At 45.9% G+C, this 21933-nt stretch overlaps 3 protein-coding genes across 7 annotated transcripts in view; 1 reads left to right on the forward strand and 2 right to left on the reverse strand.

Annotated features, from left to right (window-relative positions):
- The window catches only part of LOC135974812 (serine/arginine repetitive matrix protein 1-like), a 244884-nt gene that overhangs the window by 19625 nt on the left and 203326 nt on the right, over window positions 1-21933 (reverse strand). The gene's annotated exons all lie outside the window — the stretch shown is intronic.
- Window positions 414-13558, reverse strand: VCF1 (VCP nuclear cofactor family member 1). Of its 3 annotated transcripts, none has more exons than XM_065563712.1 (4): window positions 13203-13558; window positions 10016-10112; window positions 3295-3357; window positions 414-1054 (listed from the first exon to the last, which is right to left on the reverse strand). In XM_065563712.1, exons 1-4 carry the CDS (start codon window positions 13247-13249, stop codon window positions 821-823), a joined length of 441 nt encoding a protein of 146 aa, XP_065419784.1. In that variant the 5' UTR covers window positions 13250-13558; the 3' UTR covers window positions 414-820. The 3 variants fall into 3 exon arrangements, with proteins under 3 accessions (XP_065419784.1, XP_065419785.1, XP_065419787.1); XM_065563713.1 differs by having other exon boundaries at window positions 3295-3354; window positions 13203-13449; XM_065563715.1 differs by lacking the exon at window positions 3295-3357 and having other exon boundaries at window positions 13203-13448.
- On the forward strand, window positions 13564-21830 carry MTNAP1 (mitochondrial nucleoid associated protein 1). Of its 3 annotated transcripts, none has more exons than XM_065563716.1 (5): window positions 13564-13734; window positions 16503-18092; window positions 18564-18671; window positions 19106-19222; window positions 20506-21830. In XM_065563716.1, the coding sequence occupies exons 2-5, from the start codon at window positions 16511-16513 to the stop codon at window positions 20532-20534; spliced, it is 1836 nt and encodes a 611-aa protein (XP_065419788.1). In that variant the 5' UTR covers window positions 13564-13734; window positions 16503-16510; the 3' UTR covers window positions 20535-21830. The 3 variants fall into 3 exon arrangements, with proteins under 3 accessions (XP_065419788.1, XP_008165865.2, XP_008165866.2); XM_008167643.4 differs by lacking the exon at window positions 13564-13734 and adding an exon at window positions 14381-15573; XM_008167644.4 differs by lacking the exon at window positions 13564-13734 and adding an exon at window positions 15610-15981.

The raw sequence follows: 21933 nt of genomic DNA on the forward strand, positions 1-21933 counted from the left end.
CTTACCCTTCCTTCTCCCCCTTTCCCAGTTTTATCACTTAACCCTAGGTAAGGGAAGAAGAAAAATTCATTCATATAAACTCTATCTTCTGGAGGGTTGAAATCAGCTTTCCTTTTACTGTGGATCTCAGAGTGGCGTGGCATAGCATGCTTTCTGAACATACCCAATACTACCTGCCTCTCAAGTGGTTATATGCTGAAGTTCTTTTCATAACAAACAGCTGAAATTCAAGCTTTCTGCCTTGTTCTAGAGAAGGATTTTCTTGTCTTACTGTTGCATGACAGACTAAACAAGCTAAGCTACATGAGTTCTCCAGTTATAGTAATCATGGGTGGTGCTTGTAACACTAGACATTTTCAGTGAACGTCCCTTTAACTACTCTCAACTTTTGCAAATAATACTTGACCATGGAAACTTGTTCACTAGTTTATTGAAATTAAAAAAGATTTATAAAACTGAAGATGAACGTTTGAAAGGACTTTACATAAAGCAACAGTTGCTAACAAACAGATTAGGCAGTCAATCTGAATTGGACTCATTATGCACGCCTATAATACAGATGTGGGTTCCTCAGACTCATCGTACATGTATTTGATACCAACCCCAAAAAATAATCCTATAAAAATTGCTTCAAAGCCCCTTTTGCATTGCAATAGTGCAGCAAACCACAAGTAAACAATTTCCTGTTAACCTGTTATTTCAAATATAGACTGAAAAGGCAACAGGCGTTTTGTGCAATTTCATTTTAACAAACTTTAAGTTGAAATATCAAATCTACACAGTGCTGTCCCTTCACAGAAGGCAAGGAACTGCTGGTTCATCATGTAGGAGGGCGTCCACGGTTCTGTAAGCTGTGAAAGTGTGCCTCCTTCAGGATCTGGTTGATGTGGAAGTAAGGACCTTGACTTAGTGCAGACTGCTCATGGAAGGATGGGGGGGTAATAGGACTGGATGCTGCAATTATCTGGTTTAAGCTGGTTTCTGGACCACTTCCTCTGTCAGGGCTGTTGATGCTACTGCTACTGCAACTGCTGCTGCTATCACTGCTGGAGGACTATGAAACAAAGAGAAGGTTAACAGGAAGGTAACATTTACATTTTTCTCCTATGCATATTTATACAGCTTGATTAAGAAATTTTTGTTCTCAATATCTCCCTCCCACAGAGTTTCATGGGTCACACGTAGGCCGATGGACAATTCAGGAAGTAAATCCACTGAATGCCAAGAAGGCACATTCAGTTGCTTTAGTGACTGTCAGACCAATGAGAAATTTCAGGAAGTCCAGGTGATGTGCAATTGTGTCCACTAACCACTAGGGCTGTTTGACCCAGCTTATTGAAAAACCACAGGTTAACAGTTCTTTAATCAGGTGCTTAGACTTCACAACTGAATTTTAATAAAATTTTTGCCTGCTAAGAACTGGAAGAGAAAGAACAAGATTTTAGTAAGTTTCATGTGTCTCTAGAGCTAGGTGAAAAGTTTCATAAAATTCCCCTTTCCCATTTGTCAAAATTTGGTTTGAAACAAGTTCAGAACAGCTATGCATGTTACATGAAGCACATATGAAGTGAAACATACAAAGTGACGTGAGACTTGAAAACATTAATGCACGAGGGTACTTGGGGTATACTTGCAGCACATTTCCACTATTGTTTACAAGTTAGATTTCAATCCCGGTTCTTAGTTTTCTGCACCATAATGCACTTTACACTGCAGTATTGCAGTGAGAAACAGTTACAGAGATCTCGATACATTAGCCTCAAGGCTATTAAGCAGCAAGCCACTAAATCACTTTCACATGCAGAAAGTAAGACAGAACTCATGATTTGGCTTGCATAAGAGGACAGTGTTTTTCTTTAACCAGATTAAAATGTGTATACGCTTTCTAATGGTCGTGACACCAATCAAATGTTGTCAGTATTCCACACACACAAAGTGTATTTTCTGTGTTTCAAGAGACATCAAGTGGTTTAGGCTAAACAAGTTTAAGGATAGCCAATATTTTCATGGATTTGCTTTAGTTGCAGTTAAACAGTTTCCTGTTTTGTTATTCTCGTGCATTGTTCAGTGCTTGAGAATCAGAAAGTGAAAATATCTAATTTGTCATCCACTGTGAATTAAACTTAAGTGAGCTTTATAAATAGTAGACTTTAAATATTCTTTAATCTAAAAGTATTGTTAGTAAATTAAAGAAATTTTTTAAAAAAAATTCGCCTGAAAGTGTCCCTTTATCTTGGCATACATTATTTTGGCCAAAAGGAAGAGAAATGTTGACAAATATCTACATATCCCTGTAACAAGTCCATCTTGTCCCCCAACCCTTAGCTTGATTACAAAGCCACTACAGATTTTTGTATGAGGTACCATCATACAACTAATGTTTGTACTGTATAAATCAAGATTCGGCAGCCATTATATAACTTATTTTGGTGGAGTACCATTTCTTTAGAACAGTCAGCAGCAATGTTAAGTCAAGCCCAATAAGATACACCTCTACCCAGATATAACGCGACCCAATGTAACACGGTAAAGCAGCGCTCCGGGGGGGCGGGGCTGCACGCTCCGCTGGATCAAAGCAAGTTCAATATAACACGGTTTCACCTATAACGCGGTAAGGTTTTTTGGCTCCCGAGGACAGTGTTAGATCGGGGCAGAGGTGTACATCTAGTGTGTGTTTGTACTCAAGGAGGCATAACCTTGAAAGAGAGTCTACTACACACTGTAGGGGGTTTACTCCAAGATCTGGAGCAGTGCTTGCTCACAAATCTCAGACTGCAACAGAAGCCACTTACATAATCAGCCAGAATTATCCAGGCTCATCAGGTCACTATCTAAAGAAGTGTTTGACATGGACTATGACAAACTATAAAGGCAGAGTGCATAACATTGATTTATACAATAGGTTAGAATGATTCCACCAGAACAGCAATGGATTCCACTTTGATTTTTAACCCAACTATAAATAGAAAAGCAAGAAAACCGCTGAGGCTGACAGAATTGTTGAGTCTGGATTATGGGCATTTGAAATCAATGCAAGAGCATTGAGTGTTAGAATTAACCAGGTCAACTAAAAAGAAAGATTTCAAATGTACTCTGTTAAGAATGCAACGATCAGTCAATGCTGTACGAGTGACTGGCTATTTTTTCTACAGAGGTTACACAAGAAGGGCGTGGAGTGGTCACTAATCCACATTTGCTAAATCACCTTATTTTTCATAAACTACTTAATGCATACAAAATAAACTGTGCACTTTTACACTCAGCAAGTTACGGCAGCCTTGGAGAGAAACCCACCGCACAGGACACTGTGTTTTCTTTTAGTCTGCTTTCCTTACAGTTTTTCGTTACAGGCACCTTCTGAAAATCAAGGTAAAAACTATGATCAGTACTTGAAATTTAAATATTGATTATTACCAAGTCTTAACAGAACACAATTTTTAGGGCCATTAGTACTGACTGAAGACCGTTTCCAGGATCTAAAAGCATTCTAATTGTAACTGTTAAGTGAAAATACGGCAGAGCTTGTGTCCTGGGACGTGTTTCCTACTTCTAAGGCTGTTGACAGGTCTCTCCAGTCGTCAGACCATTCTCCATTTTTTTTTTTTAAAAAATCAGATACAAAAGTCACTAGAACGTGAAGCTCTTTGTTGCCCAACTCACATTAAAGACATACCTTGTGATCAGCTTGTTGTAAATCAATTTCTTTATATACAGGACCATAATTAGGCAAATAGTGTCCCTTATAATATCACTGCTGAAATCATAATAATTATCTACACAACAATAGACTGCTATCAAATGCAAGATCAAGGAGAAGTATCTGGAGAAGGGTTACAAACATCTGCAATATTAAAGGGCATCTTCAAAATTCCTCTGTTACATCTACCCCACTTTATATATCAATACATATACCAAGTAGTTGTAATGCTTCAGTTTGGCAACAATTATAAAACAGAACTTGAACACAAATGATCAGTTAAGTATATAGCTTACTTTGCCGTTCTGTAATGGAGCACCAAGCGATGCTTGTTTCTGTGATTCAGGCAAACAGCCATTTAGACCAGAGTTTCTCAAATGCGGACACCGTGGCCGCATATGGCCACCAGGAGCTTTTCGTGCGGCCACAGCCTCCTGGGTGGTGAGGAGCAGTGGCCCTCCTCCAGGGCCACTAGCAGGGGTTGGGCCCAACCCCCCTCTTGGGCCACAAACATCAGAAGAACAAGCAGCCGATGTGAGCTCCCCACCTTCCCGGGGGCGGTGGGGGTTGGCCTTCAGCCTAGGGGGCTTTGGGCTCTGGCCCTAGGCTCACACTTCCACCACACACACACACACACACACACACACACACACACCATTGCCTCCGGCCGCAGGTGCGGGCCCCAGGCTCCATCCGTCCCCATTGCCCCCAACCCCCACTGTGTTCTTTGGCCCCAGGTTTTGGCCCTGCACTGTCCCCCAGCTGTGCGGTGGCAGGTGCTGGCCCTGGGCTCACACCCCCACCCCACCTTCCCGGCCCCTACTGCGTCCTCTGGCCCTCGTCCCCAGGATCACACCCCCATCCCCTGCTGCCTCCCTACCCATCTCTGCATCCAGGGCTTAATTTGTCCCCTGGTTTGCCAGGGCTGAGTAAGTCTGTTATGACAAGTGATATTTGTATGTTTGTTAATATCACTTTTCACAGAAACAGACTTACTTGCTAGCTAGTCTAAAAATGCAAAAGAAATAAAAAGACAAGAACATGCAAAGCACCTTATTTGTTTCTATTCTGTTTAAGTCTAGTAAAGCATGGTTCTCAACCCAGGGCACGTGTACCCCTGGGGGTACGCAGAGGTCTTCCAGGGGGGGACATCAACTCATCTCGAGATTTGCTTAGTTTTACAACAGGCTACATTAAAAGCACTAGCAAAGTCAGTACAAACTAAAATTTCATACAGTGACTTGTTTATACTGCTCTATATACTCTACACTGAAATGAAAGTACAATATTTATATTCCAATTGATTTATTGGATAATTATATGGTAAAAATGAGAAAGTCAGCAATTTTTCAGTAACCGTGTGCTGTGACACTCATGTATTTTATGTCTGATTTTGTAAGCAAGTAGTTTAAGTGAGGTGAAACTTGACGATTAGCAAGACAAATCGGACTCCTGAAAGGGGTACAGTAGTCTGGAAAGGTTGAGAGCCACTGCAGTAAAGAAGAGAGACAATGGTACATTATTTTTATTGAGTCTGCAAAAAAGCCCTACATCAGGGGTCGCCAACTTTTGGCATGCGGCTCGCCAGGGCAAGCACCCTGGAGGGCCGGGCCGGTTTGTTTACCTGCCGCGTCCACAGGTACTTGGACTCCCACTGGCCGCTTCCAGCAGCTCCCATTGGCCTGCAGCGGCCAGTGGGAGCCGCGATCGGCCAAACCTGTGGACGCGGCAGGTAAACAAACCGGCTCGGCCCGCCAGGGTGCTTACCCTGGCGAGCCGCGTGCCAAAGGTTGCCGACCTCTGCCCTAAATAAATAAATTACAATGATTTGGACAGGTGTATGTACATATTTGTTTTTCCTAAAGTATTTTAGGAAAAATTGTCGGGGGGGGTATCAGCAAGAATTGGTGGCCGCACTCTGAGACCACCAAAATTTTTGTTGTGAGAATCCCTGATTTAGACCATCATTCTCAGAGTCTTCTGAGACCAGTTTGGGAGTAGGACTAAGTAAATTATTCTGGGATCGGAATTAAGAGCTGCAGATACCACAGTAACATTTGTGGGAGCTAGCCTCGCTGCAGTGCTTGGCAAAACCATGTTCAGATTCTCAGAGCAGTACCAAAAAACCCACACAACAGTAACCCACTCAGTTGATGGAGCAGTATTTCTAAAATCCAGGGTGTCCTGTCCTCAGCCTGACTAACCAATGATAGGAGGACCGTTAGGAAATGGGGTTAACGAAGGAAAAGCATAAGTCAGCCAAAATAATGAAGATTCCCCATTCTTCCTCAGGAGAAAAAAGTTCTTAGTGCTCCTCACTGACCATTCTGTTCCTCATTAAGGGTTCCATCCAACACACCTATAAGCTCCTGAATTGGCCACTTGACACCAGGCAACTTATAGGATCAGCTACAGTACAGTGCAAATCTAGATATGCGATAACAGACTATACAAGAGGTAAAAATACATGCATGTGCATCTGAAGGCAGGACCGAAATTTCTAGTTTATAAATGGATATTTTTAAGCAAGACTAATGGGTACAAAGCTAACCTCTGCGCAAATGCAAAACCACAATATTGAGCAGGACAGAAAACACATCAAAGCATTCAGAGTGCTAGTGCAATAGCCAAGATTTAACATTTGCAGTATGCCCTAATATAGCTATTGTGTAACGTGCATTTGTGGACCGAACTTTACTATAGAAACTTCAGCTCATCCTCTAGGTTAGCAGAGTCTAGGAGTGTTGTGGAAGGAGCATGCTCAGTTCTAGGAAAGAGGAAGAACCCCACCTCACTACTTAAATTTGCCAAACAGTCGCGCTGACAGATTGAAGAGAATCTTCCAACTTCTGATGGAGGATTTAGTGTAGTTGGAGTCAACGGCATTGTCTATGTGAAAGGATCGTCCAACAGGGTGGAACAGCAAAAATCCTTTGGACTGGATCTAGCTCACCTAGACAACTGAAAACAAATCTACTGGCCAAACAGTAGATTTGAACTGCCACTAACAAAATCAAGTGATTTCTCTTCATCTACAGCAGTGGTTTTCAACCCGTGGTCCGCGTACCCCTGGGTGTCAGCAGACTGTCTAGAATTTCTAAAGGGGGTCACACCTCCATTTGAAAATTTTTAGGGGTCTGCAAATGAAAAAATGTTGAAAACCACTGATCTAGAGGAACCACCACCTTGATTTTTAAAACAGTATATAAACTGCTGTCAAGTGACCCAAGTAAACGAACTGGGAGGGGAGTGGCGGGGGGGAGAAGGGGGCGCGGGAGAAGGACGGGAAGGGAGAAAAATATCCTGCCAAACTTACTTTTCAGTTTTACTAATCTTTGATGTTATAATACTAACTAGTACAGCGGTTCTCAATCTGGGGCCGCCGCTTGTGTAGGGAAAGCCCCTGGCGCACCGGGCGGGTTTGTTTACCTGCCCCGTCCGCAAGTCCGGCCGTTCGCTGCTCCCACTGGTCGCCGTTCACTGCTCCAGGCCAATGGGAGCTGCTAGAAGCGGCGCAGGCCGAGGGACGTATTGGCCACAGATTCCAGCAGCTCCCATTGGCCTGCAGCGGCGAACCACAGCCAGTGGGATCCACGATCAGCCAAACCCGCGGACGGGGCAGGTAAACAAACTGGCCTGCCCGCCTGGGGCTTTCCCTACACAAGCAGCGGCCCCAGATTGAGAACCACTGTACTAGTAGGTATAGTCAAATAGATAAGATTTTCAAATTGACAACATCCCTTTAAGTAAATCAAGCTCTGTATGATGATTGGAAGACAGAAGGTAGTTGTGTCTTCAAACTGAAGGCAGGGGAGAAGAAATCAGAATTCACTTAAATACTTTGAGTGCATGCACTCAGAGGAAAAGCACTCTCCTCCCCTCCATTCTTACCAAGTTTAGAGTTACAACTCCCCTCTGCCCCAAATTCAGCAGCCTGGAACTGTTCTGAAATTCCATCAAGCAGAGGTTGCCTTGTTTTCTTGCTGATTTGTCAGTTACAAAGCAGAGATGTTACATATGGTCAGCACCCTCAAAGCGATATAAATTAGAAGTATGTCCATGCACCATAAGCAGAAGATTCAATTTCACAACTTGGCATGGGAAGTCTTTAGAGAGATACTGGAATAACATTAATCTAATTTCATGGCATGCTTGATTCAGTGATCTAAAAATCTTGGTGAGACCAGAAGAAAGGGCAGAAAGGCCTGAAAATTAGCCTCTTGCTTAAACTGCATGCATCAGTGACATAAATTGTGACGTTTAGTTCATATGGGCAGAGGTATTTTTAATTCTACTGCCAAAGCTGAAAAGACCTGAAGTTGCCATTTCACACAAACACCTGCATTGCAATATTAGATTCAACAGTTTGATTTCACTGCTGGAATGGCAGGTAGAGAATCCACTCAAGGCTCATGCCTACGCTGTTTGTTTGCAGACAATTCTTAGAATCATAGCAGTTAGCGATAGCAAAGTTTTATTATGTCATCTACTCTCTGCCTCTGCATGTATACTACAAGATTATTCCCATCTATGTTTTTACTGCTTTGCCCAGTCTAATGTTAAGTGTTAATATGACAAGCAAAGGTGCTTCAGCCACTCAATGATTCCCCCCCCCCCGATATTTTTAATTTCATTGTTCCTAGTTCAAACCCTTGCTACACACTAAATTCTTCCTCCTCCCTCCACAAAGTTTGGTTTGCCCATAGCTGCCTGACACCCCTAGAGAGATGTTCCTGTTGGATAAGTAAGTCAATGTCAAATGGAAAGCAGATGTTTTGTGTACTGCTGTTATACCCAAGAACCAAAGGGCAACCTCATCCCAGGAAGTCTTACTTCCAGAGAAAGGATAATCAAAGAAGCCATGGGCTTTCATGATGAACAGCTTGATTGTAGGGAAAAAGTTCAACAAAGTCATGGTCTGTCACACCAGCCACCTTTAATTTTAAACTGATGGACAAGTCTTGCTGCTTAAATAGTTTAGAACTATGACAATAAAGAGTATTTTGCTTAAAATAACGAAGCACACAACTTTTTGTATGGCCAAAATACAGTACCAAGGCTAACAGCTTATACGAATTGAAATATGTACCACGCCTCTTTTTTTGCCTTGACAAACAGCCGGGCTTAAAAATAAGTGGTCTACACACACAAAAAACCCCGCAACATTGAACACATTTAGAAAACCATCTCATTACCGTCCCAAACATGAAGGAGTCTCCTTCCTTTGCACACCTTTCCCTGTCCATTTGCAGTAGAAAGTTACTGCAATTCAGACATACGTACACTAACGTCTACAATGCTTTAGGCAGCCCTGGACACTAGTAGCACAGTTTGGGAATAAGCAGTGGAAATAAGTCTCAAAGCTAGAAAGATGGAACTTTGCCCTTGCATAGCACCTTCCTTGTGCGGATCTCAAAGTGCTGTGAAAGCAGCTAATTGAGGATGTGATCCAATACCCACTGAAATCAATGGAAGCCTTTGTATTCACCTCAATATTCACACTACCCCTGTGAGTTAGGCAACTATTAACAATGTTTTCCTGATGGAGAAAACTGAGGAACAGAAAGGTTAAGAGGTTACCCAATGTCACCCAGCAAACACATGGCAGAGGTAGGAGGAGAATCCAGCAAGCTCAAGTCCAAGTCCCATATGAACCACCAAACTTTCTCAAAAAACTGAAATACTTGGCATCAATATAGGGCTTTGCAAACATTAAATGAGCACTACTGCTTACTCAGAGCACTGTGTACCACAACACTTACCAGGCTAATAGAACCATTAGCGTAGGGAAGAGTGCTCATTAGTTCTATCACTTTTCAATCATTTGTTACTAACATTTAAAAAAAAAAAAGAAGGCTGAATTCGTAAGTAATGTGAACAGCTAGACAAAGCAACCACATGTTCTTGTTACTGAATCCTTCCATTTCTTGTCTTCCCGATTGTGTTACATCTAATTTCAGACTGTAAACTCTCTGGGGGCAGAAAATGTCTCTTTTCTAGCTGTAAAGTGCTTAGCATACTTTGAAAATATATTTTTGCACAGCATCCAATTTAATAAAGTAAATTATAAAACACAAAACCATTTAAATGAAAAATAGTCAACTGCAATGGAAAACATGCTGATTTCCAAATTGTGTTAACAGAATTCAATACTTGAAGCGCAATTTTGTGCCAAGCCTCAGAATTTTATATACAAAATATGTAATGAAAAAAACTACTAAGTTTAACTTAGCTGTTCTCCATAAATGTGATTATACACATTGCAGTAATTATTCCAGATAGAAGTGAAATGTGGAATCTAATTGGAAAACATTTCACCTCAGTATCCCAAGAGTCCTGAAGGACAGCATTTCTGGTACTACGCTTTGTCTGTGGGACATGGCCATCTTCTTCACTGCCATTCCGTCTCCTCTTCCTAAAGAAATCCATGGGAAAAGAGTAAAAAAAAAAAAGTTAGCAGCCCATTCACAATGTATATTACCTCATTTTGTAGTCAACCCCATGAATCCGTGACTGAACAAACAGCAAAAACCATACACTATAACTACTTATTGGATTCCTCAAGAACTCCCCAACAACTGCTTATGACTTTTCATATTTTTCCTCAACTGCTCACCACAGAGTACTGGGAAATACATCTCCCTCTCTATGTAACCAGCTGGAAGTTTTCAAGGTAGTCCAGGGGATTTGGACTCATCTTCCATTAAAATGAGAGAAAAATATGTTTAAATTCTCTAGACTGCTTTGAAAGTCTTAGCCATACATATAAGACACTTCTCTAATACTCAGACATTTCTAAAAAATAAGCCTGGTGTTTCTGAATGACACCTGACTAGAAGGAAAGCAGCAGGGAAAAGGATGGGGGTGACTAAGTTTTCAGAAGCTACCCAATTAAATTCATCTTGCTTATATAGATCCTGCAGTTAGACACCCACGACGACTTGCTTTATTCTCTCAACTCTGACAGCATGAGAGGTTAAATAAGGTTCCTGGTCAACATTTCTTTAAACACTGAATGAAAGCATCCAAGTGAGGCTTTGAAAAACACAACATTAAAGGCCAGTCCTGTTAGTCCCTCACTGTTTGGGATGGTTTTGCCATCCTCTTATGACATCATTGTTGCTTCATGATATTATGAAGACAAAACATAACAGCAACCAAGAGGTATTTAACATTTTAAGATGTTGCCATCTCTTTATAAATTGGCAAAACCTTAATACTAGTGGCACATAACCCTTTCCCGTCATTTATACAATGATGATAGCACCCAGCAGGTAGTCCGAATCAGAGCCCCAACATGCTAGGTGTTGTACAGTATCTAGACAAAGCTATTCTAGCTTCTGGAAAACAATACACACCACATGATGGGCTTAAACAAAACACTTGTATTGGAATTTGTCTACAAGGACAGAATCAATACAAAAGCCAGGTTGTTATTTGGGCAGTGCCTTCTGGATAACAAAATAATAGTGCCGCTTTATTTGTATTTTTGTGGCACGCAGGAGCCCCCACTAATGGAGCGGGAAGCCATTGTGCTACATGCTGTGCAAACAGAACAGAGATAGAACGTAAACTCTTTGGGGCAGGGATTACGTATAAGACAAGAGATGGATACAGATGAACTGATGGGGGTGTAAAAGGAAGCCACGGGAAAACACTGATCAGTATGATATGATGTGGTTTCAGCACACCAGCAGCCTAACTCTTGTTAAGTTTTTTGTAGCACTGTGGCAAAGGAAAGTTGTGAGGAGGGATCTGGAGGAGGATAATGAGGTTGCTTTATGGATGTTTATGGGGAACGCCTCCCAAATATGAGGCAGCATGGGAGAAAGGTGCTAACACATGGGTGATACAGGCTGGCATGAGAGCCAATTGGAGGTGGGAGTCAATGTTGTTATACTGAGAGAGGATAGGTAGAGTGGGACTGTGTAGTGAAGGGCCTTGAAAGTAAAGACAAGCAGCTTCTTTGATATGATCAAGAAGAGGGAGCCAGTTGAGGGATAAGAGAAGAAATACATGATCACGGTGATAGGCTAGGAAAGTGATCTTCGCAGCACCATTCTGAAATGATACGAGCAGGGGGCAGATTGCATTTGTCAAGGCCAGAGGAAAGGATGTTGCAGTCATTGAGATGCGAGAGAGGCTGAGAGCCTGGGCAAGATTTTTAGCTGTTTAGATGGATGCAAAAGACCGTACCTTAGAGATGTTACATGGAAGGAATCTGCAAGATTTAGACAGTCTGGATGTGAGGACCTAGAGAGAGGCCTGGGGCGAGGATCACAACCAGGTTATAGGCAGGATGGTTTTTTGTTATCCATAGTGAGCACGCAAGCAAAGACATAGTGGAAAGGGAATGATTAAGAGCTGTTTCAGCCATGTTGAGCTGATCACTAGACATTCGCTAGCTGTCAGATAGAGGCTGTGTAATGGTACCCTGTCCCCAGGCCCTGCTGTGAACTCCCCCACCCTTATGCTGCTCACCTAGGTTATGTCTACATTGCAATCAGTCACCTGTGGCTGGCCTGTGTTAGCTGATTCAGGCTCCTAGGGCTAAAGGGCTGTTTAATTGCTGTGTAGACATTTAGCTCTGGGCTGGACCAAGTGAGGTGGGAGGGTCCCAGAGCTCAGGATGCAGGCTGAGCCCTAGCACCTACACAGCAATTAAACAGCTCCTTCATCTGAGCCAAGAAACCTGAGTCAGCTAGCACAGGCCTGCTGCAGGCTTGCTGTATCTGACAGCAATGTAGACATACCCTCGGCAGGCAGTGTAAGGGGAGGGGTGGGGGGAGTTCACAGCAGGGATTAGGGGCAGTGTAAGTGGGGGACCAAGGCCAAGTGAGGGTACAGGAACCAACAGCAGTGTAAGGGCGCAGTCTCTCAATGTGCCCCCTCCCCATTGTTGTGATGTTATCAGCTCTCTCCTGCCCCCCTCGCACTGCTCAGGAACCCCTCCCCTTGGAGTCTCCCCCCATCCCCTCCCTCATGCAGTCCTGCCCCCCTCATGCTGCTCAGGGAGCCCCCCATTAGAAGCTTCCCAAAGCACCTCCCCCATACAGTCCTGCCCCCCTTCGCGCTGCTCAAGGGCCCCCCCTTGGAGTCTCCCTCCCAGCCTCTCCCCCATGCAGTCCTCCCCCCTCTCGCTGCCCAAGGGCCCCCCCTTGGAACCTTCCCCTTACCCCTCCCCATGCAGTCCTGCCCCCCCTTCGCGCTGCCCAAGGGCCCCCCCTTGGAGTCTCCCTCCCAGCCTCTCCCCCATGCAGTCCCCCCCCCCTCGCGCTGCCCCAGCCCTCCCTTGGAACCTTCCCCCAGCCCCTCCCCCATACAGTCCCCCCCCCCTCGCGCTGCCCAAGGGCCCCCCCCTTGGAACCTTCCCCTTACCCCTCCCCATGCAGTCCTCCCCCCCCGCGCTGCCCCAGCCCCCCCTTGGAACCTTCCCCCAGCCCCTCCCCCATGCAGTCCTGCCCCCCCGCTACCTCAGCCCGAGGCCGCCCGCCCCCTCGCTCACCTCTGTCGCGCTCCCCGCTCGCTCGGCAGCGGCTGCCGGCAGCTCATGGCGGGGCTCCGGGGGGCTGGGATCAGAGGCGGGGGGTGTCTCCGGCCGAAGCCCAGACCACGGCCCCGTTGCCAAGACTAAGCCCCCGGCCCTCCTCAGCTCTCACAGCCGCTTCCGGCGTCTCCGCCTCCTACGCAGGCGCACTGGCCATACTCAACCCCCTCTCCCCCGCCCAGCTTTCCTCTGCGCAGGCGCACTGCCCACAGCCGGCTCTCTTGAGTCCTCCCCGCAGGCGCACTGTCCCATCCTCTTGGCACTGCCCCGCCTGCGCAGGCGCGACCACCAGCGCTCTCCCGTCCTGCGTAGACGCACTGACCACGCCCCCAACGCCCTACGCAGCATTTCCGTATCGCGCGTGCGCATTGTCTACGTGCTGCTTTTATGCGCATGTCTAAAGGCCAGATTACCGATCTGGTGCTTATGCGTATTCACCACAGCCGGTGCCTGAGACTTCTGCGCATGCGCCTCCCCTCCGCCTAGACGGGTAGGTGACCACTGTCTTGCCTGTCCGGAAATGTTATTTTTATTGAATCGGAGATGAGAATTCCGGACAGGAACGTGACTCCGCCCAGGGACTCAGCCAGGCTGGTCCAGTAGCACAGCCTCAGACAATGGCATTTAATATCAGGAAGGACTGACGTCACCCCGCGGGGGGGGAGGGGAGGTGCCCTAGTGGTTGGGCGGAAGGGCTCAGCGCAGCAGCGGAATGGGGGGGGAGGTTAATGGCTGGGAGGCCCCCGCAGGGCCTGCGCTGGGTCCCCTTTCAACAACAGCTTTATTGACACCCGCAGTGCAAACAGCCCCCCGGGGCCCTTTCAACAACAGCTTTATTGACACCCTCCAGCAAACAGCCCCCCATGGGCCCCCTCCAACAACAGCTTTATTGACACCCTCGGGCCAACAGCCCCCCATGGGCCCCTTTCAACAACAGCTTTATCGACACCCTCAGGCAAACAGCCCCCCATGGGTCCCCTTTCAACAACAGCTTTATTGACACCCTCCAGCAAACAGCCCCCCATGGGCCCCCTCCAACAACAGCTTTATTGACACCCTCAGGCAAACAGCCCCCCCATTGGCCCCTTTCAACAACAGCTTTATTGACACCCTCAGGCAAGCAGCCCCTCATGGGTCCCCTCCAACAACAGCTTTATCGACACCCTCAGGCAAACAGCCCCCCATGGGTCCCCTTTCAACAACAGCTTTATTGACACCCTCGGGCAAACAGCCCCCCCATGGGCCCCTTTCAACAACAGCTTTATTGACACCCTCAGGCAAGCAGCCCCTCATGGGTCCCCTCCAACAACAGCTTTATTGACACCCTCCAGCAAACGGCCCCCCCATGGGCCCCCTCCAACAACAGCTTTATCGACACCCTCGGGCAAACAGACCCCCCCCCCCTTCTGTGGATCAGGGTCTCCCTTCAACAACAGCTTTATTAACACCCCTAAGGGTCACCTGTCTCCAATGGCTTTATTCTGTTTCTTTTAGAGGCTCCTACTGGTGCCCATCACCCTCGCCTCTGAGCATCTCCCATGTGAGATTTGAGACTGGCAAATGAGATAACAGCAAGGGACTGCAGGGGTAGATATTGTCACTACTCTCCCCTGGGGAGGAACTCAAATCATCAGGATACTATCCTGCCTCCCCTTCTTGTCCTATTTTTTCACATTGAAAAGCTGGTCACTATCAGAAGGCCTAGGTTCAGCAGCGGCTTTCAGAGTTACCCAACTCACGATTGTATCACACATCGTGGTATTTTGTTGTTTTGCTTAAACCTCCAGCTCCTGAAATCATGATACTCTCAGCTTTCATTTATAAATAAAAATATGTTTCTAGCTCTCACTGTTGCAGAGAAAAGCTGGAATCCCCCCTCCCCCCGCTCAAAACCCAGAAGGCGAATTTAAAAAAATCAACCACCCCAACCCCTAAAATGTATTCTTTTTAAAAATCTCATGATTTTTAGGCCAATCTCATAACGTGCGTGGGGGGGGGGCTTTGGAGGGCATCAAAATTTTTGAGCTCTTGTGGTTTCATTTGTAACACTGATGCAACACAGTCAGAACTAGACCCTTGTTTCTGTCATGTCACGTGACAGGGTCAAGCAAGCTTCAACAAGAGCTTTATTAACACCACCACCTAAGACTGAGCAGAGCACCTCTCAGAGCCGGGGGAAGAGGCTGGAGCAGCCAGCCACCACTATAGAAGGGCTCGTGTTTCCCCTAGGAAATGCTGTTGCTTGCTGTAACCGAAAGGCTCCTGGAGCACAGGGCTGGAAGTAAAGCTGCCCCCATATGCCACATCCCCCTGTGTCCCCAGTGAGCAGGTAGGAATGGGAGCAGCTGGTCCTGCTGCAGGAGGAGCTGGGATATTATTGGGGCAGGGAGCTGCTTTTGCAGGCATGTAAGGGGAGGGAGAGAGCTCAGGCAGGAAATTGGGTACTGCTCTCAGAGCAACTTTCACCGTGACAGAAGGCTGGAGAAGGGAGGTGTTCTTTTTATTTTCACGTCTGGCTCACAGACAGATCAGGCAGCACTTTGAGCCCTGCTTTCTTCTCCCCACTGCGCCCGGTGCGTTTATCCTTGCAGGACGCTTAGCAGTCCGGCAAACATTGCTGCTTTTTTACTTTGAGGTTTTGTGCCTCTTAACTGCTCAAGGAGGGGGAAGGGAAAACAACACCTCAGCAGGAGCCTTCGGGCATTGCAAAACAAAATCTCCTTCCACCAGGGTTGAGGTTGGTTGTGTTTTTTTTTTTTTAGAAGGTGCAGAAATGGCAGCATGAATGAGTTATCCTGCTCAGGGACCCCGACCATCAAAAGTGCAAAGCTCACCCATAGCTGAGGCAAGGATCAATCATTCAAGGTTTAGTGCAGGATGTAGGCAAGTGCCGTGCCTAAGTAAGGACATGTTTTATGCATGTGACCCTGGCAAGTTGCATTCCTGTATGAGTCTTGCAATTTTGGCCAGTCTAGGGCTTTCTCTACCTTTGTACCTCAATCTCACTCAGCCACTGTCTTATTTTTACTTGGGAGTGTTTTTTTCCCCTTAACTGTGTGTCCTTTCCTTTCTATTTACCTTGTCATACCAGACAACAGGATAAAATGTAACTTCCTCGTGCTAACTAGACCCTGCTACTGGCCTCATTTCCTCTCCTGCCTACCTTTCCTGAACAGCATCTCACTATAATTCCTATCACAGAATTTCTTCTTGCTATGACACATGCTAGTAGATAATGCTTTTTATTTTCCTTTCCAGACAGAAAGATGGCAGGTGCCCCCCCAGGAATGGAACTGTGCCCCTATTGTAAAAAGCCATTTAAGCGACTGAAGTCCCACTTGCCATACTGTAAGATGGCAGGAGACATGAAAGCTGCTTTTGACTTAGGCAAGATGGCCTCTGTTGACTTGAAAGCGTCTCAGTCCAAGCCAGTTAGACTCCTGGCCACTGAGAAAAAAAGGGGACAAAGCAAAGAGAAGATCACAACCCCAGACAATAGCTCAGAAAGAGAAAGTAAGAAAAAATCCCTTGACACAATAGGGAACAAAGTAGAAAGCAAATTAAACCCCTTACAAATAGGGAGTACTGCTGGAACAGAAATAGCCAGCAACTTGCCTGCAGAAAAGCCAGGTAAAAATACAAAGCGGCAAATGAAACTGACTTCTGAAAGGACACACAGAGCTGAAGGAATGACAATAGTTCAAGAAGAGGCCAGAATGCACATGAATGCAGCAGAGGAGAGGACTTCAAAAGCAAAGCGTGCAAAGCAGTTACCCACCAAACAGAAAAGCAGAAGTAAAAATACTTCTCACGATGAGAATTCAGCACCTGGTGGCATTTTGGAGCTTTCTTCTGTGAATAAGGATGGAAAATCTGCTTCAAAGTTTCCTGATGACCCAATAAGATCTGCAAAACAGAAACAAAGGAAGGTAGGGTCTTCAACACAGGAGGTGGCTGGTTCTCTGGATTTACCCACTTGTGATCTTGAAAGTATTCCCCAAGCGGCTATTGAGGGAGCAAAAGTAGTTATTGAGAAACATCGCGTCAAAGTGCTAAGAGGTAGGAATGAATCCAAAATTCAGGGCACTCTGGCAGACAGCGCTACCACAGGTAATTGTGCGACCCAGGGATGGTATCTGGAAATGCTGGCTCCAGACTGCTCTGAAAGCCATGCAGACACAGTCCAGTCTGACCACTGGAAGAACATGAACGTTACGGGGGCCACGAACACAAATGCTTTTAGTCTGGAGTTTGCAGAAAGTAATACCTTGAGTGGAGAGAGAGAAAAAGGCAATCGTTTAACTGCAACTGGAATGCACGTACTCAGCGATCCTGGGAAGGCTGACTGTGGAAAGAGCCCTCGTGGCCTCGTTCCGCTGGACGGAGTGGCTAAAAGTGAGACAGAAGAGAAGCAGTTTTACTTAAATGGTGATGTGGATTCTAAGGCCTCTTTCTCTGCTTCCCTCGCTGAGAAGCCCCACCCGTCAGTGAGAGAGACTCTCAGAGGAGCTAGTGAAGGAATAGCCAGCAACTACCTAGCCTGTGTGCAACAGCTTCTGGTGGATGAAAAGCAGGTTGCCTTACTTTCTGAGTCTGTTCTGAATACAGGGAGAAGAGACAGCGAGCTGGCTTTGAAACAACACTTGTGCTCCACCTCTGAAAACCAACCTCCTTGTCTGTTCCAATCTTCTGGCAGGAACATACAGGCAAGATCCATTGGACTGGAGTGGTTTCCAGAATTGTATCCTAATTATCAGAGGCTGAGCATGTTTCCAGGGAGACTTCTCCGGGGGGACGCGGAGATCAAGATGAAGAAGATAGAGCCTGGCTTCTTGGAAGGACCGCAAGGTAAAAGGAGGGTTTCAATCGTCACTTTTGAGATGTACTGCATAGCGACCGCTGATGGGCTACATCCATTATATAAAATCAGGATTTGGGGACGGGGGGTCAGGGACTTATTGGGTGACTGTTCTTTAAGTGAGCACTCATTTATGAGGTGTCACATGGGACCATAACTGCATTCACTAGGAATAGCATGGCTTTCCATGGAAAAGCAAGGTGGCTTCCCTCAATGTGGGCATTGTTTTTCCTAGACAGGACACACCTCAGTGCAGCATAAGATTTCTCCAGTCCAGGGGGAAGGGTTGTATGTTTTTCCTCCCCAAAAGTAGCAGGGGAAAGCCCCATTGTTGGAATCATTTTGAACTATGCTAGAGACCAGTCCGTGCGTAGAGTACAGTCTGCAGATCATGGTGTGTGTGGGCAAAATACCCAGCCCTGTTTTCCCACCTCTGACTTTTGTGACTCTCTGTTTTGTAGCTCCCCTCGTAGAAAGACGTCTGATGGAGGTAAAGCTCAGGGAGCTGCCTGCCTGGCTGGCAGCTTGTGATTTCTCTCCAAAGGGACTGCTCGGAGCGGTGCAGAAAGGTGAGCCGGGATCACTTGCTTCTTCTCTGTTAACTTGTCTGGAGCGTAGGAGTAGTATGTTGATGTGAGAGACAATAGGAGTTATTTGGCATGAGTTATCTTCATGTAAAAGGAAGTGGCTTGGTAGACTACTGTAATTTTAAAAGCCAAATGGTTGGATCAGTCAGCCATGATATGGGAGGGATAGCTCAGTGGTTTGAGCATTGGCCTGCTAAACCCAGGGTTGTGAGTTCAATCCTTGAGGGGGCCACTTGGGGATCTGGAGCAAAATCAGTACTTGATCCTGCTAGTGAAGGCAGGGGATGGACTCAACTCAACTCAATGACCTTTCAAGGTCCCTTCCAGTTCTAGGAGATAGGATATCTCCATTAATTTATTTATAGCCCTAATTTGAGATGAATAACCAAGCTGGCCCCACGTTTCTATTTCAACAGCCTGGAGCAGTTACTACAACAAATACATCGACGTAAAGAAGGGTGGAGCTGCTGGGATCTCCATGCTGTTGGCTGGATATTGCATCCTCAGCTATGGCTGGAGATATGAGCATCTGAGTAAGGTTTTCTTCTTGGCCTTTGTCTCTTCCAAGCAAATCCTTCTTTCGTTTTAGAGCCCAAAAAATCTCGTCATTAGTCAAGTGATTTCAGGGTTATAAACACGACTATTGGAGCTCCCTGTCAGGGAGCTGATGAGAGTTATCCATTATTTATGGATTGTAAAGCCTTCTGGAGGAAAGCAAAAGCTGCCATGGTGGTGAACATTAGCCCAGGCTGGTTGGTGGCTTCATGCCCTGTGATTAATACCCTGCCCAGCAGGAACCAGGCATGCTACAGAGGCAGTGGTCTCATTCCCCAGCTGGTGGAAGGGAATACCCTACGTTATTCAGCTCGGAGACAGCTGGTCTATGAAGGGAGTGATGAGCTCTGAAGAAAGTGATAACTATTCCTACCCTGTCCAGAAGGCTGGTAACTGTGGTGCTGGCTTAGAGGGATTGAGAACATACTGCATTCCCTTCCCCCTTGGGACATAAATCCTGCATCTCTCCTGTTTCATGTAGTTTCTAGGGCAGGGCTTTCCTCACACTGCTGAATTTAAGCAACTTCCTATCATGCAACTGTTTTTGAGAGAGCTGCTGTAGACTCTGAGTTAAAGGTTAACATTTGTAAAACGCTTTGAAGATGAAAAGCATTACGTTATTTAAAAACGTAATTTCCAGCCGCCGTCCCCTTTCAGTCATACAGCTCGTGTCAAAAAGGCCAGTGCCATGCTGCATACGTCACCATCTCAGCACCTTCCAGTACTGCATTGAGCAACGCGACTACATGGCCGTCCCATGTTTGTTCTCTCAGTCTCTTCCCAGGGGAGAAGCACGTGCAGTGAAGTGTCGTGTTTTGGTAGGATGCGGGGGGCTTTAATATACACGTGGCTGTGTATTTATGTTGGGGAAAGCAGAAAGAAGTGTGCCTTGCTCTTGGGCTGGGCACATGCACAGATACATGGAAACATCTAACCAGTTGAGCTTGACGAGTAGCAATACTCTTATTGCTACTAGCTGGGTGTAATTAGGATTTAAACCTCTTCATTCCTGCCACTGTGTTCTCTTCCCTTCCTCCTTGAACTGCTATGCCAGACAGCTGATGCATGATAGAGTCAACCTGCAGGAGACAATTATGGTAAACCAAAAAGATCAGTTAAACCCCACTCCAATAAAGCAGTTTAGACATTTATGGTCCTTTGAATATCTAGGAGGTCTTTAAACACTACCAGAGAAACATTACTATTTTTCACCAGGGGTAACATATTGTAGCGTTAACTTTGTATTTCTCGCTCTGTAAAGAACAAGATCGCTGGCGCAAGTATCACTGAGGAAGGCACAAGGGCATTCAAGGACCAGAGACAGAAAATACTGGACTGCTGCATGAGAATCAGGCATGGATCGGACGATCTGCATTCGAACCCAACACAAGGGATTGCAGGACAGCTCTCTCATCTGTTGTAATTAATTTATTGCTAAATGGAATGCTTTTTATTTACCCTCCCATATCATGTACCAGTAGCCAGAGAGGGTAGGGGCACATTCTGCATAGACTGACAGTTTCCTTAGAGCACTAGCAGGAAATTTGAGTTGATGGTTAGTATCTAAGCGGCAGAAACTGGAGGATCAAACCCCAATAGCTACTGCTTTTAGCCCATATCAAACCTGAATCTGGTTCTCTATGTTCCAGACCCATGAGAACAACTCACGGGGGGACTACAGGCTCTTGCTTCCCAGATGTTTTACATTTGAATTGCAGGTTCCGGTTTGAATATTTGGCAGAGGGTCCTGGCCAATAAGAGGAAGAGCAGTAGTTTGGAGGGACTAGCTGCTCCCATCCCCCAACTCACTTGTAAAGCTAGGATGGTACAAGGGGCTTGTTATGGATGCTTGGAGGGAAGTATTATAACCTCTGCTCCCAGTCCATGTCCTAGATCGCATCGATGCAGATCAGCGTTAAGCAAGGCATGCCGCTTGTCACGGGGTTGCATGAAAGTGTAAGGGACTAGGGTTAGGCCCAGACTTCACGCTCGGCAAAGCCTGGCTTGTGTAAGGATAATGATGGTGGCAAGTCAAGCACTGTACAAGCTAAGACAGATCTGGGCTGGAGAGTTACAAACCGGTGGTTTGACAGCCTAGAAGTCAGGGTAGGAAAGAGCCATTCTCCACCTCACTTCACACACCCACTGCAACACAAGGGTGGCATCCACATGGCCCTGTCTCTCCTTTGTACACAACATGCTAGTCTGTCAAGGGCTGTTTCAGTAATGACCTGTAAAGAGGCACTGCAGCATTCTAGTGCTGGCAGAGGACAAGCCATAGTATTCGCTATTTAGGCTGCCCTTGGGGTAGAACATCACCCTTCTAGAACAGACCAGAGTGATTGGAATAGTGTGGATTCTAGCCTCCTTGAGCTGGCTAAGATATTGTTTCTTCTCCAGGACAGGGGTTGTAAAAATGTAATGCGATCATGAGCGATAGAAGAACTGTTGGCAAAAAGCTTTATTACAAATAAGTTACAGAAGCATTCAAAAAAACTCCTCCTCTTTGGAAGCAGAACAAGAGTAAAACCACATTTCACCAAGAACTAACTCTCCCCCCCAATAAATCTCCTGTGTTTTTTTAAACTCTGACTTAGTATGTGTTCTCTTAAAATGCAATACTTATCACATCTTCCACTGGAGGCTTAATTTGCAAAGCAGCTAACAAGCCTTAACACCCCTCTAAGAT

This window comes from Chrysemys picta, chromosome 12, assembly GCF_011386835.1.
Source record: "Chrysemys picta bellii isolate R12L10 chromosome 12, ASM1138683v2, whole genome shotgun sequence".
Classification (NCBI taxonomy): domain Eukaryota; kingdom Metazoa; phylum Chordata; order Testudines; family Emydidae; genus Chrysemys; species Chrysemys picta.